Raw genomic sequence first — 24,564 nt, 5'->3', positions numbered from 1 at the left:
AGTCCAACTTGAAAAACGTTCTTATCGTCCTTTTTTCTGTCTATCGCGGTGCCAGGAAATATATGCCTTCTAAAGATACGGATAAACAATGGTGTAGATGTAAATAACGTAGATGATAAAGGTGCATAGACAAGGTGTTGGCTCACCGGCAAGATTATGCTTCCATGGTAGTGTCGTGCTCTGCAAACGCCTCGAGGATCTCCTCTTCTTCGTCCTCGTCGCTGAAGACAGCACTGCCTTCAGCCGCGTCAACAGCTGGCAGGGGCTTCGGTGCCGTCCAGCCGGTGCCAGCCTGGACAAGAATGACCACCAGAGCTACGATGGCACCCCAGCGGTAGAGCTCGCCCAGTGCCGACTCGTAGCCCGATACGGCCACCCGACGCTCCGCGTCGTTGAGCACTGCGTGGCCCTGTCGGTCGTTGCCAAACACGAGCGCAGGGCTGCCGACCAGCTGCGTGATGAGCGTGCGGCGAGCGCTGCTCAGGTTGCCGCCGTCCAGTTGCGTGAAGCCATCGGTCAGCTGGATGGCCAGGCGGCGCATAAAGAAGCCGCCGCCAATGGACGTTCCAAAGCTTCCAGCGAAGCCACGGAAGGTGGCGAGCAGGCTCGTAATGATAAAGTGCGTCGAGGGCCGCGTGAGGTGCAGCACGTGGGCCAGGGTGTAGTTGAGGTACGCGCCGGTGCAAAAGCCATTGGCAAACAGGGCCAAGACGTAGGCGGCGGTACCGAGGCCAGACGCGTCGGCGCGGCTGAGAAGGCCGACCACAGCGAGCGTGCCGGCAAACAAGAAGAGGGACACGACGCTGGGCAGCCAGAAGGCGCCGGAGCGGCGCACATGCAGCCACCCAATAACAAGGCCGCCAATGCCGAATCCGACATTGGTCGGGATCAGGGCCGAGCCCGAGGTGGCGGCCGAGAAGCCGCGCACGGCCAACACGTAGATGGGCGCATAGTAGAGAACGGTCCAGCGAGCGGACATGACACCGAGCTGTGCGAGGCAGGAGAACAGGACGCCGCGCGACCGGAGCACCTCGACTGGGACAATGGGGTCGCCACCCGTGACACGGGGCACGTACCAGACCTCAGTGGCAACGAACAGCAGCAGGCTGACGCCCGACAGCAAAATATACTTGGGATGAACAGTGCCGGACAGGCCGTACAAGAACAAGAGGATGGTGAGCGCCAGCAGCGCGGCGCCGAGGTAGTCAATGCGGGCCAGTTTCTGCCACACGGTGAGCTCGCGACCATGCTTGTCGACCGCCGTCGCGCCGCCACCGAGCTCACGAGCACCGAGTTTCGGCATGCTGAGCAGGATGCCGACACCGGCCAGCAGGGCAAAGGGAGCCTGCATCAAAAACAGCATGCGCCAGCCCATGGCCGCCTGCAGGGCACCGTACACGATGGCACCCGACGACAGGCCAATGGTGAAGCCAGCGTTGGCGAGGCCGACAAAAAGGCCCCGGCGGCGCCTGCTGGTAAACTGCAGCACCGCAATCAGCGTCAGGGACATGGTGCCCGCAGCGCCCAAGCCGACAATGGCACGTCCCAGCAAGAAGATGAGGAGAGATTGGGCGTAGGCCGTCACGACGGCACCCACGGCAAAGCACAGGCTGGAGGCGGCGATGAGGTGCGAGGGCGCAAACACGGTGGCCAGGCGGCCGATGACGGGCGCAAACGACGCGGACGAGATGAGGTAGGCGCTCGTGAACCACATGGCGTGCTCGTAGGCGTTGAGGTCGGCGGCGACGGCAGACTGGGCCATGGTCATGCCGCTCACGTTGCTGGCCTGGAGGAAGATGAGCACCCACATGCTGAAGACAATGGCGTAGGTGCGGCCGGGGGTCAGGAGGTGCGAGTTGGCCGCCGAGGAGGCGTCGGACAGGCGCCTGCGAGCGCTGCTTCGGCTGGCGGCATCGTCGTTGTCGGTTGCGTTGGCAGTATCGCCGGGCACGCCGGTCGTCGAGCTGCTAGACGAGCCATTCGAAAAGCCGTTGGAAAAGCCGTTGGAGTAGCCGATGGTGCGTTGGCCGCTGGCCGCCGCCGGCAGGAGCGGGTCGATCTCGGAGCCGGTCTGGCGGCCGTTTGTTATTACTTGCGCCATGGGTAGACGTTGTACAGGATTCTGTAAACAAAAGAAGAAAAAGGAGGCCGGAAAGTCTCAACTCGTGGGATACATTGCAGATCGACGACGCGAAACCTCCAGACAACTGATCGACCGATACGCGGAGTGCCTTATCGCCAAGTGAGATGGAGCCGTTGTCGATGGTATCTGATTAGATACCCTAGTCGTCGATGGTGGACAGATTGGAAAAGCTGGCCATCCTTGTAATGATGGGAACGGGTGAAAAGAATCGCGAGACTGAAATAGGAGACAAAAAATACAAATAGGAAAATGCTGAGAGATGGCAGGAAGGCACGGGCAATGATCGCTCCTGCCCGGGAAAGTCGAAGGGCGTGGTCGGCTAGTTCTTGCCCTGTCAGAATGGTTGCTGACGCCAGAATAAGAAGTAAGCACGTCTCTGGCGATGCAGTTTGGTGTCTCGGTAAGACGGCGAAACGTTTTCAACTGCGCTAACCTGCCGAGTCCCGCACAGGCCATAGCCTCACAAGGATCGCTCATCGGCGAACCAGCGTTCCCAAAACATCGGCCTTTGGTGTCTTCTACTGCTTCGTAATACTCGTCCCAAACAGGCAGGCGCGATCGTGGTCATAAAAAGTGGATCCATTCCTACGCTCTTTCCCAACCTTTGCTGCTTGACAGCCATGGAGAGATAATGTCGCGTCGTTCGGAGTAGCCCTAAATCGGAGCATATTGTTCGGCTTCAATGCCGGTGCCATGGACCACCGGGGCCGCAACGACGTCCCATGTAGGATATACTGTCCGTGTGCATTGTGCTGTTCTATTGCTATGCTTGTCGCTTGCCGCGTGGTGGCGCCCAAAGCAGACGACACATGCTCTATATTCTACGACGGCCTACCGAGAATCTTGTCAAACACGTCCACGCCGTGAATGCCCAGCCCCGTGCCGACGCCCACCGCATAGGCCCCCACGCTCTTCATCCGCCCAAACCCTGCTGCGTCTGACACGCCGCCTGCGCCTACGATCTGAATGTGGCCCAGGGCGGCCGGCTCGGCGTCGAGACGCTTGCGCAGCGTTGCCACATTGCCCAACGCAATCGGGTGCAGCGGCGCGCCTGCCATGCCGCCAATACCGCCACCTGGCAGAGCCGGTGTCGGGCCCGACTCTCCAGCCGTCAGAACGAGGCACGAGCCGAGCGTGTTCGTTGACGTCAGGAAGCTGATGGGACACACGCCGGTGCTGCTGCTGGTGGCCGAGGCCCGCAGCGCATCGATGAGGACGTCAAATTGGCCGGCGTGTGTATACGGCGGCGTCTTGAAGCCGAACGGGATGGTCGTGCCGTCGGCCGCGCACACAGTCGCAACTGCGCCCTGGATGGCCGTCAGATACGACAGCAACGCCTTCCCATCGTATGCCGGCGGCGGTGCGTTGGGAATGTTGGGGCAGCTGAGGTTGACTTCCATTGCCAGCGGGACGCCGCTGGGATCCGGCAGTCCGCGTTGCGCGGCGGCGATGCACGTGTAGCACTCGGCCACGTCGTCGGGCCCGCCCGTGACAGACACCAGGAACCCTTTCGGCTTGGTGGTGGACGGCGTTGAAGACACCGACGCGGCACGCGACTCGGCAATCGTCTGGATAAAGCCCAGGTATTCGCCGAGCGTCAGCGGGCTGTATCCGAGCGTGTTGAGGCTGGCGCTGTTGGCTTGTGCTCCGGATGCGGCAGTCACTGCTGGGTCGTGCGTGGCGGCGTCGAAGAAGGTAAACTGGTGCAGCTCTGGACGATGGCCGAACCCGGTCAGTAGCGAAGTGCGCGTGGTGACAGCGCCGGTATGCGGACAGTTGTAGAGCCTTGTCAAGTCGGCCAGGTCCGTTGCCCACGGATTGGCCGTGTTGAGCAGCGGCGGGTCGATTGTGAGCGGTGGAGGTGGGGTGGCCATGTTGCGACTGTAAAGGCGTAGTATGTATTGAAGACACAAGCATACACACAACAACGAAGACAAAGAAAAAAGAAAAGCAAAATCAGACTGGCTGTCGTCGATTTGTGGCGGCTCTATGAAACGGTAATATGGTGTGTCGAACTCGATATGAGAGGCGGGGTTGGCCGATGGTTGGAGAGATAAGATAATGCCCATTGGTGCTGCTGTCAAAGGCTTCCCAATGGGAACCACGCCTGGCAGCAAAACCATTCCGACAACCGAGCTGCGCTTATACGTTATCCGTTTTCTTCGTCTTCTTTATTTGTTTGGATGCCGCCTTTCAGCATCATCCTTGGTTGCTGCCGGGCTTCTGGCGGCGGGCCGAATTTAAAAGAGGTCGTCAATGGCCTTGTCAGAGTCCTTGCGAATCAAATCCACCATGCCCTGTTCTTGTCAGCATTACGCGCCTAATTGAAAGCCAATCGAAGGTCGACCGTTGCTGCTTCGGATGCAACATCCATACCTCGGGCATGATGGGCTTGCCGTCGTCGCCCTTGACATAGCGGAAAGGCATTTCCGTGCTTTCGTGCTCGTTGAACTTGAGCTCGGGGAAGTCGAGATACGGGATGTCGTCCAGGGCGACTGTTGCATTGTTAGCAGCGGGTCGGCAGTATGAACCACTCTCGGAGCATGTTGATTTGACGCACTCTTCTGTTCGACCACAATACGTGTCACACGGGCCGCCGTGTCCGTTGTCATCTGCTTCGGGCCAAGGCGGCGCCCGGTGAAGCCCTTTGCGCGGAGTTCGGACGTGCGGTCTACCACGTTGGTCAGCAAGGCCTCATATGACCACCGGAGAGGCCAGCACGGTTTCAAGCTCACCTCTCGGCGGGTTGTCGCCCAGAATGCCGCCAAACAGAAACACATCAAACAGTTCGCCGTCCTCGGGCGACAGCTCATGTGCGGCCGCGGGATCCAGCAGGCACACGCGCGCCTTCTTGGCCGGATCTTGGCCGTAGATTTCCTCCACGCCCCGCGTCTCTGCCACAAAGCCCGGCATGTCCTTCAGCTCCTGGGGCAGGGCCAGAGTTGCCGGGATCGACGACAGGCAAAAGTCGCCCGTCTCGCGCGCAATCGTAATGTACTCGAGCTCAGACCATTGACCCAATTCCTCGTCGAGGTGCTCAACAATGTATGTTTTGCCCATTTTCGTATCGTGTGGCGAGAGTTCGAAGGTATTGCCTGGCAAGTTCGACTGGTCGGCCGAAAAAAGACGGTATTTTGGCTCTGCAATACTGCTTCAATGTCTTTCCATACTAAAGAAAGCTCCAATTTCCTCTCAGCTTTATTCTTTTTTTTTTAGCCCCTCACCTGCTGTCATTGCGAAGCTCGCCCTTACATAATATAAAGTGGGTCATCTAATGTCCATCGAAACGAGAGCAACGATCCTCGCCGCTCCTGCCCCTGGCTCGTCTCGAATTGCCCAGATAAAACGAACGCAACAATGTAAAACGCATCAAATACGGAAGGCAAGCACGATGGCCAAGGGGCGCGTGTGGTCTGCCCCCCTTCTTTTTGTGCAGTCGTATTATTTATTCTTTCTTCCCCCTCTCTCCATTTCCTCTTGTCAGCCGGAACGGCACCTATTCAAGCCTCTTTTCGGCGATGCGTCTGTTGGTCTACAACGTATCTTGGTCTTAAGATACAACATTGTCTCAGCCCGACAGCGGTTGACTGCCCACTGACAGACCGTTGTCTTCCACTGTAATCCGCCCTGTAGCGCTAGCGCGGTTTTGGCGGCGCCTAGACTTGCGACGCCTGCTTCCGGAGCTCACGGATCCACTATTTGCCCCAATTTGAAGTCTGGTCCACTGCGCTGAGTGGGAAGGGGCAACAGATTCAGCGGTGCATAGAGCCCCAAGTGCCAACCAATTCTTCGTATCTTACAGAGTAACATTACAGGGCACAAGGCACCCGCATTTTTCTGTGCTCGTATTATCACTATCGCTCAGGCTGCGTCAGCTCCCCAGAAGGCAAGGCTTAGCATCTAGAAGGAATCCACATTGACCTCGTCTTGTGCTCCTTCCCGCTCAACACGCGCAAGGACACCTACTTCATATTGAAGATCCGAACCGCCCTCTCCATCTGTCGCTCTATTCTATCTACCTCGACAGATTGCCCACATCGACATATTCCCGCACCCTTCTCTTCCCTTCCCTTTCTTGGCTTTATATTTTCGTCATTCCTGCATGTGTGCTCTTGACGAGCCGCTGTGCACCAGACGAAGCCTCCGGGGATTGGTTCCAGATCCATCCAGGCGGTGTTTTCGTTTTCTGTTTTCGTTTCAGAATTTCCTTCATTTTGGCCTTTGCACTCTGTTTCTTTTCCGGCTGCGATCATCTCCCATTCTTGACTTATTCTCGCTTCTCCTGGCTTGGACTTGTCCCTTCTTGCCGACCTCGACAGCGGACCCCTTCTTCCCGACCTCATCCATCGATCTTAGACAAGGCGACCATCTCCACGACAAGCCTCCTGATCGTTTCCTCTCGGCCACCACCAGCGTGTACCTCATTACGTCTCCCCGCAGTCGCGCCTCGTAGCGACGTCTACGACCGGCGCACGTGGCCGATTGACTCTTCGCTGCTTCACCCGGCACGAACGGCCCGAGCACATACTCTTACAGACCGACCACGATGGCTGCTGCCACGCAACCGTCATCATGGCGGGGGTGGCCGGCTATCGCTGCCGTAGCGGCTGCGGCCGTCTCTCTCTTTACGAGCGGCGCACAGGCTGCGTCGGCCGGGGACTACTTTGTGCACTCGCTGCCGGGCGCGCCGCCAGGACCGTTGCTGAAGATGCATGCAGGGTGAGTAGGCCAGAAACAAGAACACGAATACATCGCCTCACAGCGTCTGTGATATAAAGAGTACAGGACAAGCTAACATGCTCGCAGCCACATTGAAGTCACACCAGAACACAACGGCAACATGTTTTTCTGGCACTTCCAAAACAAGCACATTGCGAACCGGCAACGGACCGTCATCTGGCTCAACGGCGGCCCGGGCTGTAGCTCAGAGGACGGCGCTATGATGGAGGTGGGCCCGTACCGCCTCAAGGACGAGAACACGCTGGTGTACAACGACGGCGCGTGGAACGAGTTTGCCAACGTCATGTTCGTCGACAACCCTGTCGGCACGGGCTTTAGCTACGTCGACACCGACAGCTACATCCACGAGCTAGACGAGATGGCCGCCCAGTTTATGACGTTTTTGGAGAAGTGGTTTGCGCTCTTCCCCGAGTACGAGCATGACGATGTAAGCCACGCTCGCCGTAGGCGAATGCCCCTATGATGCCCCTATGATTCGAATGAAACGAATGCTAACTGGCGCAGCTGTACCTCGCGGGCGAGTCGTTTGCCGGCCAGCACATTCCCTACATCGCCAAGTACATCCTCGCACGCAACAAGAAGCCCGAAACGAAGACCAAGTGGGAGCTCAAGGGCATGCTCATCGGCAACGGCTGGATCTCGCCGCCCGAGCAGTACGAGGCCTACCTCGACTTCGCCTACGAAAAAAACCTCATCGCCAAAGACTCCGTTGCTGCGCAAGCGCTGGAGCAGCAGCGCCGCATCTGCCTGAAGGACTTGGCCGCCGGGACCATACGCAGCGTGGACATGCCGTCGTGCGAGAGCATCCTGCAGCAGCTGCTCCTCAAGACCAACCTCGACAAGGGCGGCGACCAGGACTGCATCAACATGTACGACGTGCGCCTGCGCGACAGCTACCCGAGCTGCGGCATGAACTGGCCGCCCGACCTCAAGCACCTAACGCCGTACCTGCGGCGCCCTGAAGTCGTCGCCGCCCTGCACATCAACCCCAACAAGAACACGGGCTGGTCCGAGTGCAACGGTAACGTCGGCTCGCAGTTCCGCGACCGCCAGTCGCAGGCATCGATTACGTTCCTGCCGGACCTGCTGGCCGAGGTGCCCGTCATTCTGTTCTCGGGCGCCGAAGACCTGATCTGCAACCACCGGGGCACCGAGGCACTCATTAGCAACATGCAGTGGAACGGCGGCAAAGGCTTCGAACTGAGCCCGGGCAACTGGGCCCCGCGGCGCGAGTGGACGTTTGAGGGCGAGAACGCCGGGTTCTGGCAGGAGGCGCGCAACCTCACGTACGTGCTGTTCTACAACTCGTCGCACATGGTGCCCTTTGACTTCCCGCGGCGCACGCGCGACATGCTCGACCGCTTCATGGGCGTGGACATTAGCAGCATCGGCGGCACGCCGACGGACTCGCGCCTGGACGGCGAAAAGGGTGCCGAGACGTCGGTGGGTGGCGCCGCCGGCAACAGCACGTCGCAGCAGGCGGCGGAAAAGGCCAAGCTGGACGCGGCCAAGTGGCAGGCGTACCGCAAGAGCGGCGAGGTCGTGCTGGTGATTGTGGCCGTCGCCGCCACGGCGTGGGGCTACTATGTCTGGCGCGAGCGCCGCAAGGCCCGCCGCGCCGGCTACCGCAACGTGGCCAACGGCCCGTCGTCGTCGGACACGCGGCTCCCTATGATGCAGGGCGGGATGGGCCGCAGCAGCCGGCATGGCAACAGCAATGGCCATGGCAGCGGCGGCGGCTCGCGTCTCGAGAGCTTCGGCCGGCGGCGGTCCAACCGCGACCTCGAAGCGGGCGATTTTGACGAGAACGAGCTGGACGACCTGCACGCGACATCGCCGACAAACGAGGACCGGCGGTACAGCCTGGGCGGTGACAGCGACGACGACGACGGCAATGCAGGCGGCGACAACAAGACGGCGACAAAACCAGCGACTGGAAACGGCGTGGACGCGAAAAAGGACGGCAGCAAGTAGAACAGGGGAGAGAACGTGTGAAAAGAGGCTGGGGGTACAGAGAGAGGAGAAGGGATATTTCATGAAAATGAAATACTTAAAAACAAAGGAGGGATAAGCCGAAAGGCTCCAATCTCCACGCGTCCATACGGATGTTCCAAGACAATATCTTGTTTAGTCATAGCCAGTCGTTTCTTTTGTTGTCTCTTTCTATTGCTCCTTTTCTGTTTCTTGGGTCCAGGGCTTGCACATGTTGTTATCATTTGGGTAGTTCTTGCTTTTGCCTACTTGTACATAGCAAACCATTTGCAGATATCCCATCAGCTGTATCTGACGTTGTCATTTCGGGGTGTTCTTTACAACACGACGTCCTACAAATCGCCACACCAAGGCAGCTGTCCTAGGGAAGCGTATTCGCGGACATCACAAGATTGTTGAGTTCGGTCTTTCAGCAGAGCTAGAAAAGGCAGCAATGAGGCAAATCCCCAGTGCAAAGGATGTATTGCCTTTGCGAAAGTGTCCACTACCTGTTCTCCTTCAGACATATCCGTTCACCGCGGTCTATCGGACTTCCAGGCAGCTTTCTCGCTTCTGGACTGGTCCGCCTCGGGATGACGCGGCGATATCGGTGTGCAATGGCTCACTTTCACCGTCTCCTGTCTCGTAATTCCGCGTCGATCTCGTCGCGACACTCGTTGAGCTCTGACAAAAGTTCTCGTGGTCCAGAAGAGGTGCCTAGGCCTGCTTGGCCTGGCAACTCGTTTCCGAAACCAGTACACTTCTGGCAGGAGCTGGGGGGTTCGAACGAAGCAGTCAATTGCAGTTGCCAACAGGAACCCTTAAGTCATAGTGGAGATGCAGCTGTCCATCGTGGGCCGATACGAGGGCCCGCTTTGTGAGCGCAGAGTAAACAGTCAGCCGCTGCCGAGACCAGGACCCTCTCGCCCGCAGAAGCCTTTATCGGGGTGCAGGGGTTTGCGATAAAGCTGTCTTTTCCTCTTTCTGGAACGATGCAGCTTGTGCGATGCCTTGTCCTACGTCGTATATCACACTGTGTATGCCGTGCAGTGTTTGTTGCGTCGTCGTGCTTTCTCCGTCGTCGAAAACATCACGCCACAATTTCTGGCGTCTTTCCAGTGCTGCCAAGCCATCGTGACACACAACGGGAGTAGGAAGAACGGAAGCCAATGGGGGATCGGTGAGAAGGACATTGCAAGACAGTGGCTAAGAGCTCTGTCAAGACAAAATCCCCGAAATTGGTCGTTTTTGTCTCAGTGTGCTTGCCGTTTGTCGGGTAAAGACAGAACTCTGATTTTACGGAGACAGCTGTCGACGTCATCGCGTGATGCCCTGCCCCGTTCGTTCCTTCCTGTCTCGACAGACTTGGGACCTTGGCAGAGAGAACAGGCAAGAGCAAACGACAACAAAAGGTCCTGTGACCAGTTGACTCACCCTGGATGGAGATCAGAGCCTCCAAGAACGAGCGGAGGGATGGGAAGAAACAAAACAAACAAAACATCGTCGCCGTTCCAGCTCGCCATTCTGTCAATTCTAGCAGCTTCTAGTCCTGTGGACCCGGACGGAGCTGTTCTATTCTAGTTACTCTCTCGTTACTCAGCTTTGCTGCTGCTGCAATCGCAGCCTGCGGTGGGGCCCGTGGGCGGCAGCAGTAGTGCCTGCCTCTGTTCTACCGGGTGGGACTGACGAGCGCCCTGCGCGTGATCGCGTGCTGTGTATCTGAAAGTGGAGAGGGACCCGTTTTGTGGGATGAAGAAGCAACGACGTAACAGGACGTCGTTCTCTGTAGGGACAACCCTGAGATATGACTGCCACACGGCGTCAGCCCTGCCCTCTCAACACCTTTGTTCCTGAATTGACTTTTTGCAGTTGAGAATCCAGCGTCAAGCTTGCCAGCTAGCAAGGAACAGTTAAGGGGTGCAAGAGGACAGAAAGGGGAAAAGCCGAGAGGTGGGAGAGTGGGGGGATAGTGGGAGAAGAGGAGAATGGCCGAGAATGGGTAGTGTGGCCACGGGAAGACGTGGGATTCAACTTGACCGTCATCCAGTCTCTTGGCCGCCTGGCTTCTGGGCCACGATTGCCTCAGCGAACGATACGTACGATATGGATGAGACAGGACGAACAGAAATAGGGAGATAGCATGTCCATGTCCTCATAACTGGCGCAGGCGAAAAGGTCACTTGGCCGGACTAAACTGGAGGAAAGCCAAAAAGAACCAAGTTACAATACAATGGATAAATCACCTCAGAGGGCAAAAGGACGGTAATGCTGAGACGGCGTCTGGCATCGTCCTTCTTTGTTCTTTGTGATCACTGTGATCACTGTGATCACTGCTCACGAGGGCAGTTTACGGTGGGTTTGAGAAAGGCCCGCACGGCAGCGGTGGAATGGATGCTCTGGTGGTAATGTTCTTCTGGAAACAGCGAGAAGAGAAGGACACGTACGACGATTACAGCGCTACAAACGCCATGCACTGCCCTGTAAATTACCGTTGACCTTTGCCTGCGCAGGAATGCCCACAGCCAGGACCCACATTTACCAGAGAACAGCCAAAGGATCCACTCTCTCTCAGACGACGCTAGCAAGGGCCAGTTTTGCGGGGTATTGCATGGGTGGCGCATGGTGCATGGTGACTGTTTGGTTTTGTGAGCACCTTCGTCGGGCCACCCTTCTCTGTCTCCGCCTCTCACTCCAACGCTTTTATCCTCTCATTTCGTCTCCCACCTGTCTCATTTACCCTCCTCCGGTGCCATCTCCGAGAATGTCAGCCCCCTCTACAGCATACTCCGTACGTTTGGCACTTGTCGGGGTGCAGGAAGAATCTCCCGGTTGCAGATTTTGATCAACGAGGTAAGAGGCAGGAGCGGTCGGAACGAAAGAGCTAGAGTGGGTCGGCTGATGTCACAGAACGGACAGGACAGCGACATTTATGGGTCCTTTCTGAGAAACGAGAGCAGGAAGACACTCTCGACACTGTTTCTGCTCGCCACCGTCATCTGCTTAGTGTTTGTCAACTGTGTACAATTGCAAGATATCAAATGGATTTGTGGATGTAGAATGCAAGGCCCATGGAAAACAAAGACATTGACAAACGTCTGTCGACAGGCACAGGATCAGCTCCGAGAAAGAGTTCTAAGGACATTTACGCGGGAGCGTACCGTACGAACATTGGTGCATGTCACTGGGCTTGCTTGCAGGCATCAGAGGGAAGTGCATTCCATTCGGAGGCCACACACCATTCGCCGATCGCGTGAGATGACGAATAACGAGGAACGGGCAAGACAGAATCTACGAGAAAATGACAAGGTGGGGGATAGGGAGAGGAGAACAGAGAGAGGAGGCAGAGAGCCAAGGTGGGAAGGCGGTAACCTCTTGGAAGTTTTGTTGGGGAAAAGGTGAGCGAGTGACCGGATAGCAAACAAACGACGAGGATCTGGCTCGAGGCGTGGGAAAAGAATCACACTAGTCGCCTACATGGCGAGTACACCGTCCGCTCTGTTTCGCCGGTCATATTGTGTGTACGAAATACTGGCAAAGGCGTAGCAGGGGGGTGCACGAATGTGTCAATCGTGCTTTCCCGCCCCTGGTTGCGTCAGGTCACGCGACTGTGATTCGGGGTCGTCCCAATGGGAGACGTCACCGCGGCGTAGCTCGCCTGACCTTGTGTGGGGTGGGGAAACAGGAGAGCAATGGGAAAGAACGACAGGAGAAAGAAAGGGAAGGAGCGACACTGGAGCTCTTGGAAGCAAACGGAATGGCGGCTGGTTGAACAGACCAAGGCAGTAGGGGCCAGGAAGGGATTGCCGTCTGAGTGGCCTGTTCGTGAGGTTGCTTCCTTCCCCCATCTACTCTTTCCTCTGCACACCCTCCTTTTCTTCTGCTCGCCTGCCTCACTGTACCTTCCCCGATTCCACCATCACTTTAAAAGAGACCATCCCGTCCACACTCTACATCTCCCATTTCCTTCTCCTCTCCCTCTGCATCTCTGCTTCACACCATCACAAACCACGCAACAACCAAAGACATCTGAACAACGTCAGCTTGCAGGAGCTCTCCAACACAGCCAACCACACTCTTCGCTCTCGCTCTGCTACTCTATCGCTCCCCCTTTCTCTCGCTACGTCTTATCACGTAAACCGCTCATCTTGTAATCCAACCAACCATCCATCCATCCATCTTCTACTTCTGCCATCGAGCCAGCACGTAGCTCAACCGCCGAGGCCAATCACAATCGTCTCCGCCCACGCTTTCTTTTCTAAACTCATTGGACTGTCGGCCTGGACTACCCACTTGTCACTGCACATCCGCGTCGTCCTTTGTTCCTCGCCTCGTCTCTGCTTAGTCGACTTTCGAAAGCCTTCTAGTTGTATCCCTTGTCTCGTTTCTCTTCGCTGCTACTGTTGTCTCGTCTTCCATGCACATTCGCCCTATTGCCCTTGGCTTTTATTCAAACGTTTGACAATTCTCCTATCTACCTTCGTCATCTCTATTAACATCCCGTCTCTTATCACGCAAACGCTCCAGCCGGTTCATCTATCAACCATCTACGAGCGTCACGAGTGTATCACTTGGCAACGTATTAAGCACCGTTTTTTTATCAACTTCGCCAACAGTAAGTTTTATCTACTCCTTGGCTGTATCGCGGTATTTTGCCCGTCGATTGCCTCTGCTTTGTCAGACTAGCCCTTGGCGGACATCGGAAGTACATCCACAATCCCCTTTGCCTATCATTCTCTGCTCAGCACTGGACCTCTTGGTGCGTCTCAGTTGTTCAACACATTTCGGATCCTACATTATTTAGATGACCCCGCACTACATCGTCGTTTATAAGGGCGTCGTCCCCCTAACACATCTCACAGGAACTTCCCTGGTGTTTCATCTTTCTTTTTTCCTTCCCTTCTACCTTTCCATTCCACATTCCATCCTTCAACAGTCAGTATTTCATGCATCCATCTCCGGGTTGTCTCTGCATTCATCATAGTGTGATGTTTGTTTCGGTGCTGTGGATATTTTGATATATATATGTATATATGTATATATATACACATATACGTATCAAATGCTATTTGTCTAGAGCAACTTCTAACAGCATGCAGTGACTCGCTCTCACAAGTTCAACGACCGTCCGCGTGGCGACATGGCCGATGCCTACTCGCCTGACGACAACATGCCCAAGTTCTTTGCCAAGAACGGGTTTGCCGACGCCGACCCCAAGAAGACCAAGAAGAACGGCAATGGCAAGGGCAACTGGGGCAGCATGGGCGACGAGGTCAATGACCAGTCTTTCAACTTTGCCAACCCTCGCCGCCGCTCCAACAGCAGCTCCATGACCACCGACATCAAAAACTTCAAGACCAAGTTTGACGTCAACGAGCCCGAGCCCGTCTTCGAGGAGGGCATCCACGGTCCCCTCGAGGACGACGAGGACATGCTCCGTTCCATGGACTCGAACTCGACCGAGGGCTCAGAGGACATGAAGAACTAGGCAGACTGTATCGCTATTTTTCCAGCATGATGGGCATATGAGCACGTTTACGCGAAATGGCCTTGTCGTCGTTCTTTCTTCATTCCTTTCTGTCTCAACATTTTTATTTTCCACGCCCGCTTTTGTCTGCACAGCCATTTCTCATGTCATCATGGCCTTATCTTTCTTTTGCTTCTTATTTTCCCTCTTCTTGTGTACGGAATTATGGGAAATTTGCATGTGTATGTATGATTCGACTTTCATTGGTTTGGAACGGGACGGACGGTTTTATCGGTGCGGTGACAACGAAACGCTTAACGAAACGCAACTTACGGCGACGCGAATGTATAACACTTGACGATATATTGCGCGGCTCGCAGCATATAACGAAACATTACTATTATCTCTATTCTGTTCGCATTGCGCTAGACGACGGGGCTCTGCCTCTCGCTCTGGCCATGCGATCCAGGTGTACCATATAATTAGCTAGCAACGAAAACAAAACAAACATGCTCATAGGATCATTCATATTCAATTATCGTGACTGTCTTGAAAATCCATCAACCACGCAAGGCGACGTCCCAGGAAATGTCCTTGGCAAACGCGGTCGTACGTGAGAACGCCCCAACGGCCCGCGCAGCGGGTTTTGTGCCGTAGCCCTCGATCTTAATAGAGCCGATCCGCAGACAGGCGTGTCCATTGTCCAGGTCTGTGCGATCCACGCCCACGGGCACGACAATGCTCTCCCCGTCTACAACAAAGGGGAGCGTCACATGCTGTTGCTGTTGCTGTTGCTGCTGCTGTTCTTGTTGTCCGGCCGCATCTTGCACAAACGTCAGCGTCTTCACGCCGTCACCTGGCCATTCGCCGCCCTGGCCTGCTACCAAAGCAGTCCGCAACGCTTCGCGGAGAGCAGTCGGACACGATACGAGGTCCATGTTGTCGAGGATGGCCCGCTTGCGTTGACCGCTAGGAGTGCTGGACGACGACGGTCGCGTCTCCAAGTGTGTCCACAGGGCACCCAACGCCCTCGCTCGGCGGTCAATGTCGGCGGATGTCGTTTGGGTCGCGGTCACCGCGTTCACCGCGTTCACCGCGTTCACCGCGTTCACCGCGCTCACCGCCGGCACGTGACGCCACACCACCTGCCGGTCGACCTTGCTCAGTTTCGGCGCGGCTGCGGGAGGGAATGGCGGGGTGTACGTGACCGGCGTCTCCGACGCACGCTCGGGCAGGTAGAGACCCCTCTGCAGCACGTCGCTCAACAAGTGCGCGCCAATGGGGGCCAGCTTCTCGTGCAGGTCGGCCGCCGTCACGCGGCCTGGGAGGGCGATGCCAAGGGGGTGCTCGGCATTGACCTTGTTGTGGCCCTCGACGGGGCCCTGCAGCAGCCGCCGTCCGCCGTCAAAGGTCGTTTCGTGCAGCGTCTGCACGGTCACGCCCGTGCGCGTCCGGCCCAGCAGCACCGCGTGCTCGATCGGGGCGGCGCCGTGCAGGTCGGGCAGCAGCGACGGGTGCACGTTCAGGCCACCGAAGCGCGCAGCGCGCAGCAACCGCGGAGGCACAAACAGGCCAAACGAGACGGCCACGACAAGGTTGATGCCGCGACCGGACGCGGCAGGCGGCGGCGTCCAGCCGGTAAACGTGTCGCGCTCGTGGATGGGGAGGCCCAGCTGCGTGGCCAGAACTTTGACGGGGCCTGCTTAGTGGTCAGCGGCAAAAGATGCAAACCGTCGGTTCATTTTTTTTCCTCGGTCCATCCGTGGACGCGGGCACATACTGTCTACGGCCTGCTTCATCCCACGGCCACTCCGCTTGGCGGGGCGGACGACGACATCAAGAGAAGCAATGCGGCCGGGCCGGTCGGGAGACACAGCCATTCCGTCGGTCTTTTGCTGCAGCATGACATCGTGGAGCGCCTGCAGGGACGCGCAGCTAAAGGCGTCGGAGCCGCAGAAGAGAATCCGGAGCGGCTCGTGATATGGCGTGTCTGAGAACTGTCGGATAAGGCGCGAGCTGCTGGTCGAAGGAGCTCGCCTGGTCAGGAGCAAGGGAGACACAGCCGGCTTAATTGGTATAAATTTGGACGTGTATGCCAGAGGCCGCCATAAGGAGGGCCCGGCAGCCATATTTGTCAATTTCTTAGCCTGGGTGGTCGTGGGACGCACCGGCCATTTGGGAGCTGACGTCGGACGTAGTGTGCTTTCTTCTGCGCACCCAAAATAGCAAATATCACCAGGCAAAATGTCGTGCAAGGCATGAGGGTCCACTTTGATTGGCCGTGGCGTATTCTGTACTACAACTCCACTCCACTTACAGCCTCGCCGGCAGCAAAATTGCGCAACGAACAGATCAATCACAACGTGCAATGTCTTTCATTTAATCGTCTTTTGTCACATTCAGAAACATCATTAAGCTCATGCGTCTCGTAGTTCCTCGTGCAAGCACCAGTCGCTGGCAACGATCCACAATTGACCAGCCAGAGGGATTTCCCATGCCGGATGGGATATGGACACAACAGTCTGTTTTGGTGGTTCTGAATCCCCTGAGGGGCCGTCAGATATATCGTTCATACCGTCCACAGCGCTGTGTTCAGCTTTCAGGTCTGTCGTCCACGGTCTTCCCGCACCGGCCAACAATAGCCGTGCAAGTGGCATTGCCTCTGCAGTTTCTGTCTCGTATCTTTTCGAAGCGGGTTTCTGTAGCCGACGGCCGACGGCAAGGCGCACCATCCCAGGCATCTGCCGTGTCTCGTCAACAACAAATCGACCCAGGCCGCCTGCAGCCGTAGGCATCGATGTCGCCGTGTGCATCCCACCATCACTTTTGACTTGCAGCAGCCAGTCTCGCAGCGAAGCTGCCAGTCCACCAGGCACATACTGTTCGGGGGCCGTAATGGCCGCGGCAGCCGTAGCACTCGGGCTCGCCAGCCCATCCAGGCCGTCCATTTCGTCGTCGTTGCTGTGCCGGCTGTGCCGAGGCCGCTTCTGCTTCCGGCGGCGCTTCTGCTGGGGCGAGAAAAAGTCGGGCAGCGGCTGGTGGAGAACTGCATCGTAATAGTGCTGCTGCCGAGCGGGTGTCGTCAAGTCTTGGTCAGACGTGTGTTCGCCACCGGATTTTGTGGATTCACCGTCAGGCAGGCTCTCGCCCTCGGCATCCGCATCGTCCCCAGCCTGATCGGTTGACTTTCGTGTCATGAACAGCCTGGCCCGTTGAAATGTAGGCAGGCGCTGTCTTTGACTTTGCAGTCGTTTCTGCTCTTGTTGCTGCTGGTGCTCTTGTTCCTGTTCCTGTTCCTGTTCCTTTTCTTGCTGCCTCTGTCTTGCACGACGGATGCGCGGCGGTGTTTGGTCTAATATCATGTCCTCGTCGTAGTCGTTCTCTCGTCGGTCCTCATCATGGTCGTCGTCCATCATAGCGTCGTCCTCGTAATTGTCGCTATTTTCGTTGTCTACTTTGTTCGTGGCATGGCCATGACCATCGTCATCGGACGAGTCCGCATACTCGAGCAGCGCGCCATAGTCGACAATGTCTCTTATCTCTTCGTTGCCGTATCGTCCTCCATCATCGCCACTGCCGCTGCTACTCTCCGCGTCCACAATGTCGTCGCCGTCCCAGCCGTGGCGTAGCTTGTTTCCCGTCTTGATTTTGAATAAAGGGACAAACAAAGGACGGCCATCATTTCTCGCTTCGTGGCTGTCGTTCACGTCCACGTCCACGTCCACGTCCACGTCCACATCCCCACCTCCGCCTCCGCTTTCACCGTCGTCTTGATCAGATCCTGCAATCGGTGGCGAGCTCGTAATCAGGCCCGGCGACACAAACAGGCGCCGCCGTTTCAAGGGCTGTATCGACGACAAGAGACGCGCCGCCGATGTTTTTTGCTCTGCGAGTGGCGGTCGACCGGGAGGCACAGATGTGGCGGCGCTTCGTGGGGTCGTGTTGGCCGCAAAACCCGCACTCTCCCCGCTGTTGTCCTCGCCCTGGCTGGCACCCTCGCCCTCGCTTCCCGAATGGCTCCTGCTGGGTGCCACATCTTCAATCTCGTCCTCCAGTTCCAAACGCTGCTTCCGCCGCCGAGCACCAGCGGAGACTGAGAAAATCCCTGGCCGTGGTAGGTGCAGTGGTTGCGCAAGCTGTTTCGTCCGCGCTGCCGTCGGTGATTCCCGGACAACCAATAATGGCCCATCGTCTCCCTCATCAAGGCGCCGCTGTGGCATCTGTGGCGTCTGTGGTGTCTGCGGCGGTCCTTGTATGGGGGAGCTGCCGTCCTCAATCGCATCGCCGCCGCCCTCAAACGGATCTTGGTGGTTGCGGTTCTGCAGCAGCAAGGGCGCATGACTGTGGAACCGCCGGCCGACCACACTAGCACTTCTCGTGTGTGATCGATTCTGCCACGACGGCGCAAACCGCGGAGTCGGCCGCGCCGTCGCACCGCTGGCAGGTGTGAAGCCTGCATCAGTCCCGCCTTTGCTGCCGCTGCGCTTGGACTCGGGCAATCGAAAGCGAGAGGCATCCGGTGTCTTGATGCCGAGCGTTGTCAGTTTGTCTAGTTGTTCTAGTTCCCAGCTCGAGCACACCTCCTGGGACGAACATACAGAAAACGGCGCCGACAGTGAGGCCCGCGAGGCCGCCGGTGGTTGAGGCAGAGGCATGGCCCTGTATCTGCACAAGCCGATTTTATCTAAATATTGTATCCATTGATCATCCAATGCCACGGTGGGTGTGCAGTCATAGTGGTGGCCTCGCGTGTTGAGGAAAAGACGCGCTATTTGCGTTGACGCGTTAAGTGGTGTCGGATTTAGCAGACGACAAGTTGCCATTTTAGGTCAGCATCCCCCGTGACACAAGGCTGCCACCACCACAGATTAGTATGCCAATCCAGACTCAACCGCCGGACGTCTACTCCCTGCCGCACTCGCACTTTATTCTTCATGGTCCGCAAAATTGTAAATAATTTGTCTATCATGCTGTAGTCATGCTGCCGAATTCCCTAATATGCCAGTCAAAGCAGGTATGTAATGTCACCCTCCCTATTGCATTCCCTTAATCCAATGCAACCCAACGCGCCCTTTTGCAAGTCAATCAGCCCCGGTTCAGCGTGTTGCCTGCGCCCCTGGGGTTCGCCTCCGTGAATTCGTCCCAGGCACGCTGCTTCATCGTCTCGGCGTCGGCCTTGTCATAGTTGTCCTCGTCTGGCACCGGCGGGATGCCGCTGCTGGGCCCGCCGCCCTCAATGATGCCGCCGCGCTTGCGCTCTTCTTCAAGGTACTCGTCGATGGACATGGTCGGCAGGTTGTGGCCCGGGCGGAACACGTTCTTGGCCATCTCGGCACGGCTGCCCAGGATGGTAAAGGGCTGCTTGGGCTTGCCGTCCTTGGACAACAAGGGACCGCTGCCGCCCGGGTTGACGGAGCCAGCCCACGTGGGCGAACCGGCCAGGGCGCTTTGGAGGCGGCGCAGCACGGGCGTGGAGCCCATGTTGCGGAGGTCGTCGACGCGGGTGAGGTCACCGCCACCCATGTCGGTGGCCCCAGCCGGTCGCTGCCGGTTGTCGCCGAGCCCGCCCGCCGACGGGCCATGGCTGCCGTGTGGCATCAGCGGAACAGGTGCTTTGGCCAAAATGTCGTCCTCCACATTGATGCCCTCCAAGCCCTGGAAGGCCATGTGTGCACTGTAGAAGAGTGCCGCGAGGTGAAGCTTGCGGGCCTCCTCTTCGTCGTCGTCGTCGTCATCATCGTCGTCGTCGTCGCCGTCATCCTCTTCATCATCCTCGTCGTGGACGCCCGCTTCCGCGTTCAAGCTTGAGCTACCCTCCACCGGCGCCTCGCCCGTCTTGTCCTCGCTGCCGTCGACAACCCGCAGCCGCTGCCGCCGCCGCCGCGACAACTCCCGCCGCTGCTGCTGCCGCTGCCGTAGCACGTCCAGCTTGTCTCGCAGCTCCTTTTCCGCGCGGAACGCGGCAATCTTGGCGTTGCGTCGCGCCGCCGGGTCGGCCAGGCCAGCCAACCCACTCCCCGCTCCGCCGCTCGAGGCAGTCGACGTCCCGATCCCACCCATCGGGCCCAGTGTGCTAAAGTGCGTGGGGTCCTCCGTGTACGCCTGCAGCAGCCGCGCGTACGGCGTCGTCAGCAAGCCGTACCCATCCAGGTGGTGCAGGAAGCGTTCGTAGGCCTCGCGGGCCTGCTTCAGCACGGCACGGCGTTCGGTGGGGCCCGGCTGGGCGGTAGGCAGCTTGAGAGACAGCTCGGCGATGCGGTAGGGCACCAGCAGGTAGGGCAGGTGGGCGGTCGAAATGTCCTCGACGGACTCGTTGGTACTGAAGAGGGCCAGCTCCTGGACGCGGCGGCCGCACTCGACGTAGGACGCGAGGGCTTCGCGGACGGCCTCGCCATAGGACAGAGGCGTTCCGGCGCTGTCGTTGCCGTTTCGCGAGGCCAGACCGGCGCCGCCTGGGTGAAAGGCGCCGCGCTCAATGGCGTCGCGCAGACGCTCGGCTGCAAGGTACGTCGCCTTGGCCGAGCGCGGCTCGCGCTGTTGTGGCTCTGTCGAGCTCATTCTGTGTCGTGTTATTGGATCCTGGATTTGTCTTCGTCCCTCTCAATGCGGAGAGGCCAGCGCCGGGATCAGGATTTGTGTTCGACCTTTTGTATACGACGATCGGTCTTGCTCGTCTCGATTATCGTAACTCCTAAACGTTCGTGACGGTAGCGTCTGAACTGCGCGCGTGGTCTTGTCGTCGACGGCTGGAACTGAAGCTGTTGCCAGCAAAGAGCTAACAATAATTTCGGGCCTGTTCGTCTTTGTCAGCTAGTTGGGTCTCTGGCGGCAATCAATGATTTGGTCCCATAAGGCCCCTCTACTGGCCAATGACGTATGGCGGGGAAAGGGGCAAGACAAGTCCCCTAAAAGCATGTCGTGTTAATATGGAGCAATAGGGGAGGCACAAGGCGCTCACAGCGCACCAGTGGCCGCCCTGGCCGCCTAACGGGATCCAGAAATTTGGCTTTAGTGCGGTGGTTGAAAAGGAAGGTGCTCTCGTGTTGAGGTATTACGTGTGGAAAGGGTCACGAGCGACAAAACCTCGGCTTAGGTATCTTAAAGGCAGAGGATCTTGCCGTACGAATTACAGCGCCCTTTCAGCGCCCCGTAGGGTCTCAGGTGTGTCAGTACCAGCCCGTAGGCCACGTAAGACCAGGAAAACCCTTGGAGCCACAGCACACTTGTCAGCGCTGTCCAGCCGTTCGTACGGCACTCTGACTCTCGGTATTAGCAAATGTGCCCCTTTTACAGCCCCGTAAATTAGTCTCCAACTTTTTACTCAGTAATTAGCAGCCTTTTTTTTCTCCTTTATTCTCGTTTTGCTGAATCGAGGCGCGAATAGGCAAAAGGTCTCAATTGTACACGGTAAATACCATCATGGCCAGAAACCATAAAAGAAGCGAAATGGCACCAAAAACGCAAATTTTGCCTCTTCCTCTCTTGCTCTCTTTTTTTTCGTTTCTTTGTTGACATGGTGGAAAAAAGCCAAAAGACAACAATTGCGCAGACAAATTGTTATTTATTTATGTTTTATTTTATTTTATTTACTTTCCATACAGTCACTCGCTCCTTCCACCACCAAGCATCACCACAGTTGCATGTGACTACGGCCACCCAATTATCGTGGCAGTGACCCGTCACGATAGTCATTGAAGCTGCCAGTCTCACAAACACATCCCCACCACAATTGACTCCTCCACTTGACAATGGCGGCGTTCTCGTCGGCCCTGGCTCCGAGCGTGCGCTCCGCGGCCACCATGCTGCCCGGCACCTTCCTCCGCCAGTCGGTCCGGCCTGTCTCCTGCCGTCTCTCGGCCCCACTTTTGTCTTCTCCGTTGTCACCTTCTGCTTCGTCTCCCCTGTCGCCCATGTCTCCTTTCCTCTCTTCCTCCACCACACACGTTCGCTATAGCTCTCACTCACCCCTGGGCACGGCACAAGCCAACCCGCGCAAAAAGGTCACCGTCGGCACGTTGCGCTCGCTCTACGCCAAGAACGAGCCCATCGCTGTCATCACCGCTCATGACTTCCCCTCGGCCCTCGCCGCCGACCAGAGCGGCATGGACATGATCCTTGTGGGCGACAGCCTCGCCATGGTCGCGCTCGGCATGGAGGACACCAGCGAGGTGCTCGTCGAGGAGATGCTGCTGCACTGCCGCTCCGTGGCCCGCGCCACCAAGTCGGCCTTTGTCGTCGGCGACCTGCCCATGGGCTCGTACGAGATTGGGCCCGAGCAGGCGCTCGCCACCGCCATCCAATTCGTCAAGGAGGGCCGCGTGCAGGCCGTCAAGCTCGAGGGCGGCCGCGAGATGGCCGCCACCGTCCACAAGATCACCTCCGCCGGCATCCCCGTCCTGGGTCACGTCGGCCTGACGCCGCAGCGCCAGAACGCCCTGGGCGGCTTCAAGGTGCAGGGCAAGACCGCCGGCGGCGCGCTGCGCGTGCTCGAGGACGCCCTGGCCGTGCAGGACGCCGGCGCCTTTGCCGTCGTGCTGGAGGCCGTCCCCGCCGAGATTGCGGCCATCGTGACGGACAAGCTCGACATCCCGACCATTGGCATTGGTGCCGGCAGCGCATGCTCTGGCCAGGTCCTCGTGCAGGTCGACATGACCGGCAACTTCCCGCCCGGCCGCTTCCTGCCCAAGTTTGTCAAAAAGTACGGCGACGTCTGGGCCGAGGCTTCGCGAGCGATCGAGGCCTACCGCGCCGACGTCAAGAGCCGCGCCTACCCGGCCACCGAGCACACGTACCCGATACCGCAGGATGAGCTCGACATGTTTGCCAATGCTGTCGAACAGAGCACTCATTTGCATAAGCAGAAGCAGCCGTTCTAGGCAGTGAAACAGAGAAGAGGGGTTTGCCGGCCGGGGAAACGGGAGTCGGAGGGTTGTGTATAGCGTTGCCATTTCCATCGTCTCGTACGAGGTCACAGTCTTCCATATTGAGCATTGCATTGTGTCGCATTGGCGTGGCGTTGTTTTCGTCTAGTTTAGCTCTTTCCGCCCTTTTTCACATCTGTTTAGAATGCTTATAGCACATATTGGTGATTTTATGCTTGTCTGTATTGCAGAATCGAATTCGAGGTGTAGGTGGGGGCATAGACAATCGTCGTCTTCGTGGTTATATCATCGTATGATCGTATTATCGTCGTATTATCGTCGCGCTCGTCGTCGCGCTTGTTTCTTCACCCAAATGCCGGTGTCAGCGAATATGACACGTTCAGCTGGTCGTGCGAGTCCTTGAAGCACTGCAGCACAGTGTTAGTTGTTTGAGAGGCATCTGGTGTTCCAGCTCCAAGGCACCGCATCATACCTGGTGTAGATTGCCCACCACTTCGTCCAGGGCCGGCGCAAACGCCGAGTTGACGTACAAGAAGACGCTCTCTGACTCCTTGACCCGCAATGCCCGCCGTACAAACGCCACCACCACCTCGAACTTTTGTGTCGAGCTGATCTTGCGGCGCACGTCGGCCACCGCCCCGCCGCCGGCACCACCGCCAGACAGTGGCGGCGCCGACCCCACCGGCTTGAAGCGCACAACGACCTTGTCCTTGGCGAAGCGGCCGGCCGTGGCCAGCGCAGCCGTGGCATCGCGGGGGAGATTGAGCAGCACCGTGGAGGCGGTCATCGTGAGAGGGATGTCCTGGCTGTCCGGGTGGCCGTAGTCGTCGTCATCCTCCTGCTCGTCCGCCGCGCCGTCACCACTCGTGAACACACCCTCTTCATCGGACGGTGCGAGTGGCGCGGGTGAAGCGGGAGACAAAGGAGATGGGGAGGCCAAGGGCGATGGCGATGCTGGCGACGAGGCAGCAGCAGCAGCAGCAGCTGCGGCCGCGGCCGCCGGCGGGAGTCGACTGCTCTCCCGCACCGGCGGTGGTGGTGATTGTGAGGGCGGTGGCATGTTTATGTGTTTTGCGGCTTCCGGCTTGCGTGTTTCTCTTCGTGCGGCACAGGCCGTAACTCCGCAAAGATGTACGCGAAGGCTTGTTGTTGAGAGTGAGAGAAGAAGTTGAAGTCAGGAAGTCAGTCGCACAAGGCAACATCAATCGAACTGGTGTGGACCCCTGCTGAAGAGCTCCACGTGCGGGGCTAAATGGCCTGTTTCTGCTCGCTGCTTTCAATGCGCTAAGTGCTCAATCTACGTCCCAAATACTATACGCTAAGACCACTCTCCCGCCTACTGTTAATATCATGTTTTACAAGCT

The 24,564-nt window shown here is 57.6% G+C and overlaps 10 protein-coding genes across 10 annotated transcripts; 3 read left to right on the top strand and 7 right to left on the bottom strand.

Annotated features, from left to right (window-relative positions):
- Window positions 1-154: 154 nt before the first annotated feature.
- SPSK_01085 (MFS multidrug transporter) lies at window positions 155-2,101 on the bottom strand (the record flags this gene model as incomplete). The annotated part of the gene is made up of 1 exon (XM_016728016.1): window positions 155-2,101. One exon carries the CDS (start codon window positions 2,099-2,101, stop codon window positions 155-157), a length of 1,947 nt encoding a protein of 648 aa, XP_016584014.1.
- Window positions 2,102-2,964: 863 nt separating this feature from the next.
- Window positions 2,965-4,017, bottom strand: SPSK_01211 (dihydroorotate dehydrogenase (fumarate); the record flags this gene model as incomplete). Its single annotated transcript, XM_016728142.1, has 1 exon — window positions 2,965-4,017. The coding sequence occupies one exon, from the start codon at window positions 4,015-4,017 to the stop codon at window positions 2,965-2,967; it is 1,053 nt and encodes a 350-aa protein (XP_016584013.1).
- Window positions 4,018-4,383: 366 nt separating this feature from the next.
- On the bottom strand, window positions 4,384-5,203 carry SPSK_01244 (protein-arginine N-methyltransferase SFM1; the record flags this gene model as incomplete). Its single annotated transcript, XM_016728175.1, has 4 exons — window positions 4,384-4,440; window positions 4,520-4,638; window positions 4,704-4,814; window positions 4,879-5,203. 4 exons carry the CDS (start codon window positions 5,201-5,203, stop codon window positions 4,384-4,386), a joined length of 612 nt encoding a protein of 203 aa, XP_016584012.1.
- A 1,486-nt stretch (window positions 5,204-6,689) lies between these two features.
- Window positions 6,690-8,857, top strand: SPSK_01057 (carboxypeptidase D; the record flags this gene model as incomplete). Its single annotated transcript, XM_016727988.1, has 3 exons — window positions 6,690-6,862; window positions 6,950-7,310; window positions 7,388-8,857. The coding sequence occupies 3 exons, from the start codon at window positions 6,690-6,692 to the stop codon at window positions 8,855-8,857; spliced, it is 2,004 nt and encodes a 667-aa protein (XP_016584011.1).
- Window positions 8,858-13,991: 5,134 nt separating this feature from the next.
- SPSK_01311 (stf2-like protein) lies at window positions 13,992-14,339 on the top strand (the record flags this gene model as incomplete). The annotated part of the gene is made up of 1 exon (XM_016728241.1): window positions 13,992-14,339. The coding sequence occupies one exon, from the start codon at window positions 13,992-13,994 to the stop codon at window positions 14,337-14,339; it is 348 nt and encodes a 115-aa protein (XP_016584010.1).
- Window positions 14,340-14,878: 539 nt separating this feature from the next.
- Window positions 14,879-16,447, bottom strand: SPSK_01121 (methionyl-tRNA formyltransferase; the record flags this gene model as incomplete). The annotated part of the gene is made up of 2 exons (XM_016728052.1): window positions 14,879-16,017; window positions 16,099-16,447. The coding sequence occupies 2 exons, from the start codon at window positions 16,445-16,447 to the stop codon at window positions 14,879-14,881; spliced, it is 1,488 nt and encodes a 495-aa protein (XP_016584009.1).
- A 288-nt stretch (window positions 16,448-16,735) lies between these two features.
- On the bottom strand, window positions 16,736-18,973 carry SPSK_01050 (uncharacterized protein; the record flags this gene model as incomplete). The annotated part of the gene is made up of 1 exon (XM_016727981.1): window positions 16,736-18,973. One exon carries the CDS (start codon window positions 18,971-18,973, stop codon window positions 16,736-16,738), a length of 2,238 nt encoding a protein of 745 aa, XP_016584008.1.
- A 430-nt stretch (window positions 18,974-19,403) lies between these two features.
- Window positions 19,404-20,876, bottom strand: SPSK_01136 (tor signaling pathway regulator; the record flags this gene model as incomplete). Its single annotated transcript, XM_016728067.1, has 1 exon — window positions 19,404-20,876. The coding sequence occupies one exon, from the start codon at window positions 20,874-20,876 to the stop codon at window positions 19,404-19,406; it is 1,473 nt and encodes a 490-aa protein (XP_016584007.1).
- A 1,190-nt stretch (window positions 20,877-22,066) lies between these two features.
- SPSK_01197 (3-methyl-2-oxobutanoate hydroxymethyltransferase) lies at window positions 22,067-23,194 on the top strand (the record flags this gene model as incomplete). Its single annotated transcript, XM_016728128.1, has 1 exon — window positions 22,067-23,194. One exon carries the CDS (start codon window positions 22,067-22,069, stop codon window positions 23,192-23,194), a length of 1,128 nt encoding a protein of 375 aa, XP_016584006.1.
- A 350-nt stretch (window positions 23,195-23,544) lies between these two features.
- On the bottom strand, window positions 23,545-24,260 carry SPSK_01260 (uncharacterized protein; the record flags this gene model as incomplete). Its single annotated transcript, XM_016728190.1, has 2 exons — window positions 23,545-23,607; window positions 23,673-24,260. The coding sequence occupies 2 exons, from the start codon at window positions 24,258-24,260 to the stop codon at window positions 23,545-23,547; spliced, it is 651 nt and encodes a 216-aa protein (XP_016584005.1).
- Window positions 24,261-24,564: the final 304 nt, after the last annotated feature.

Source organism: Sporothrix schenckii, assembly GCF_000961545.1.
Source record: "Sporothrix schenckii 1099-18 chromosome Unknown Cont48, whole genome shotgun sequence".
Taxonomy (NCBI): Eukaryota; Fungi; Ascomycota; class Sordariomycetes; order Ophiostomatales; family Ophiostomataceae; genus Sporothrix; species Sporothrix schenckii.
The sequence above is the reverse complement of the archived record's forward strand: the minus strand, read 5'-3'. Positions and strand labels throughout refer to the sequence as shown.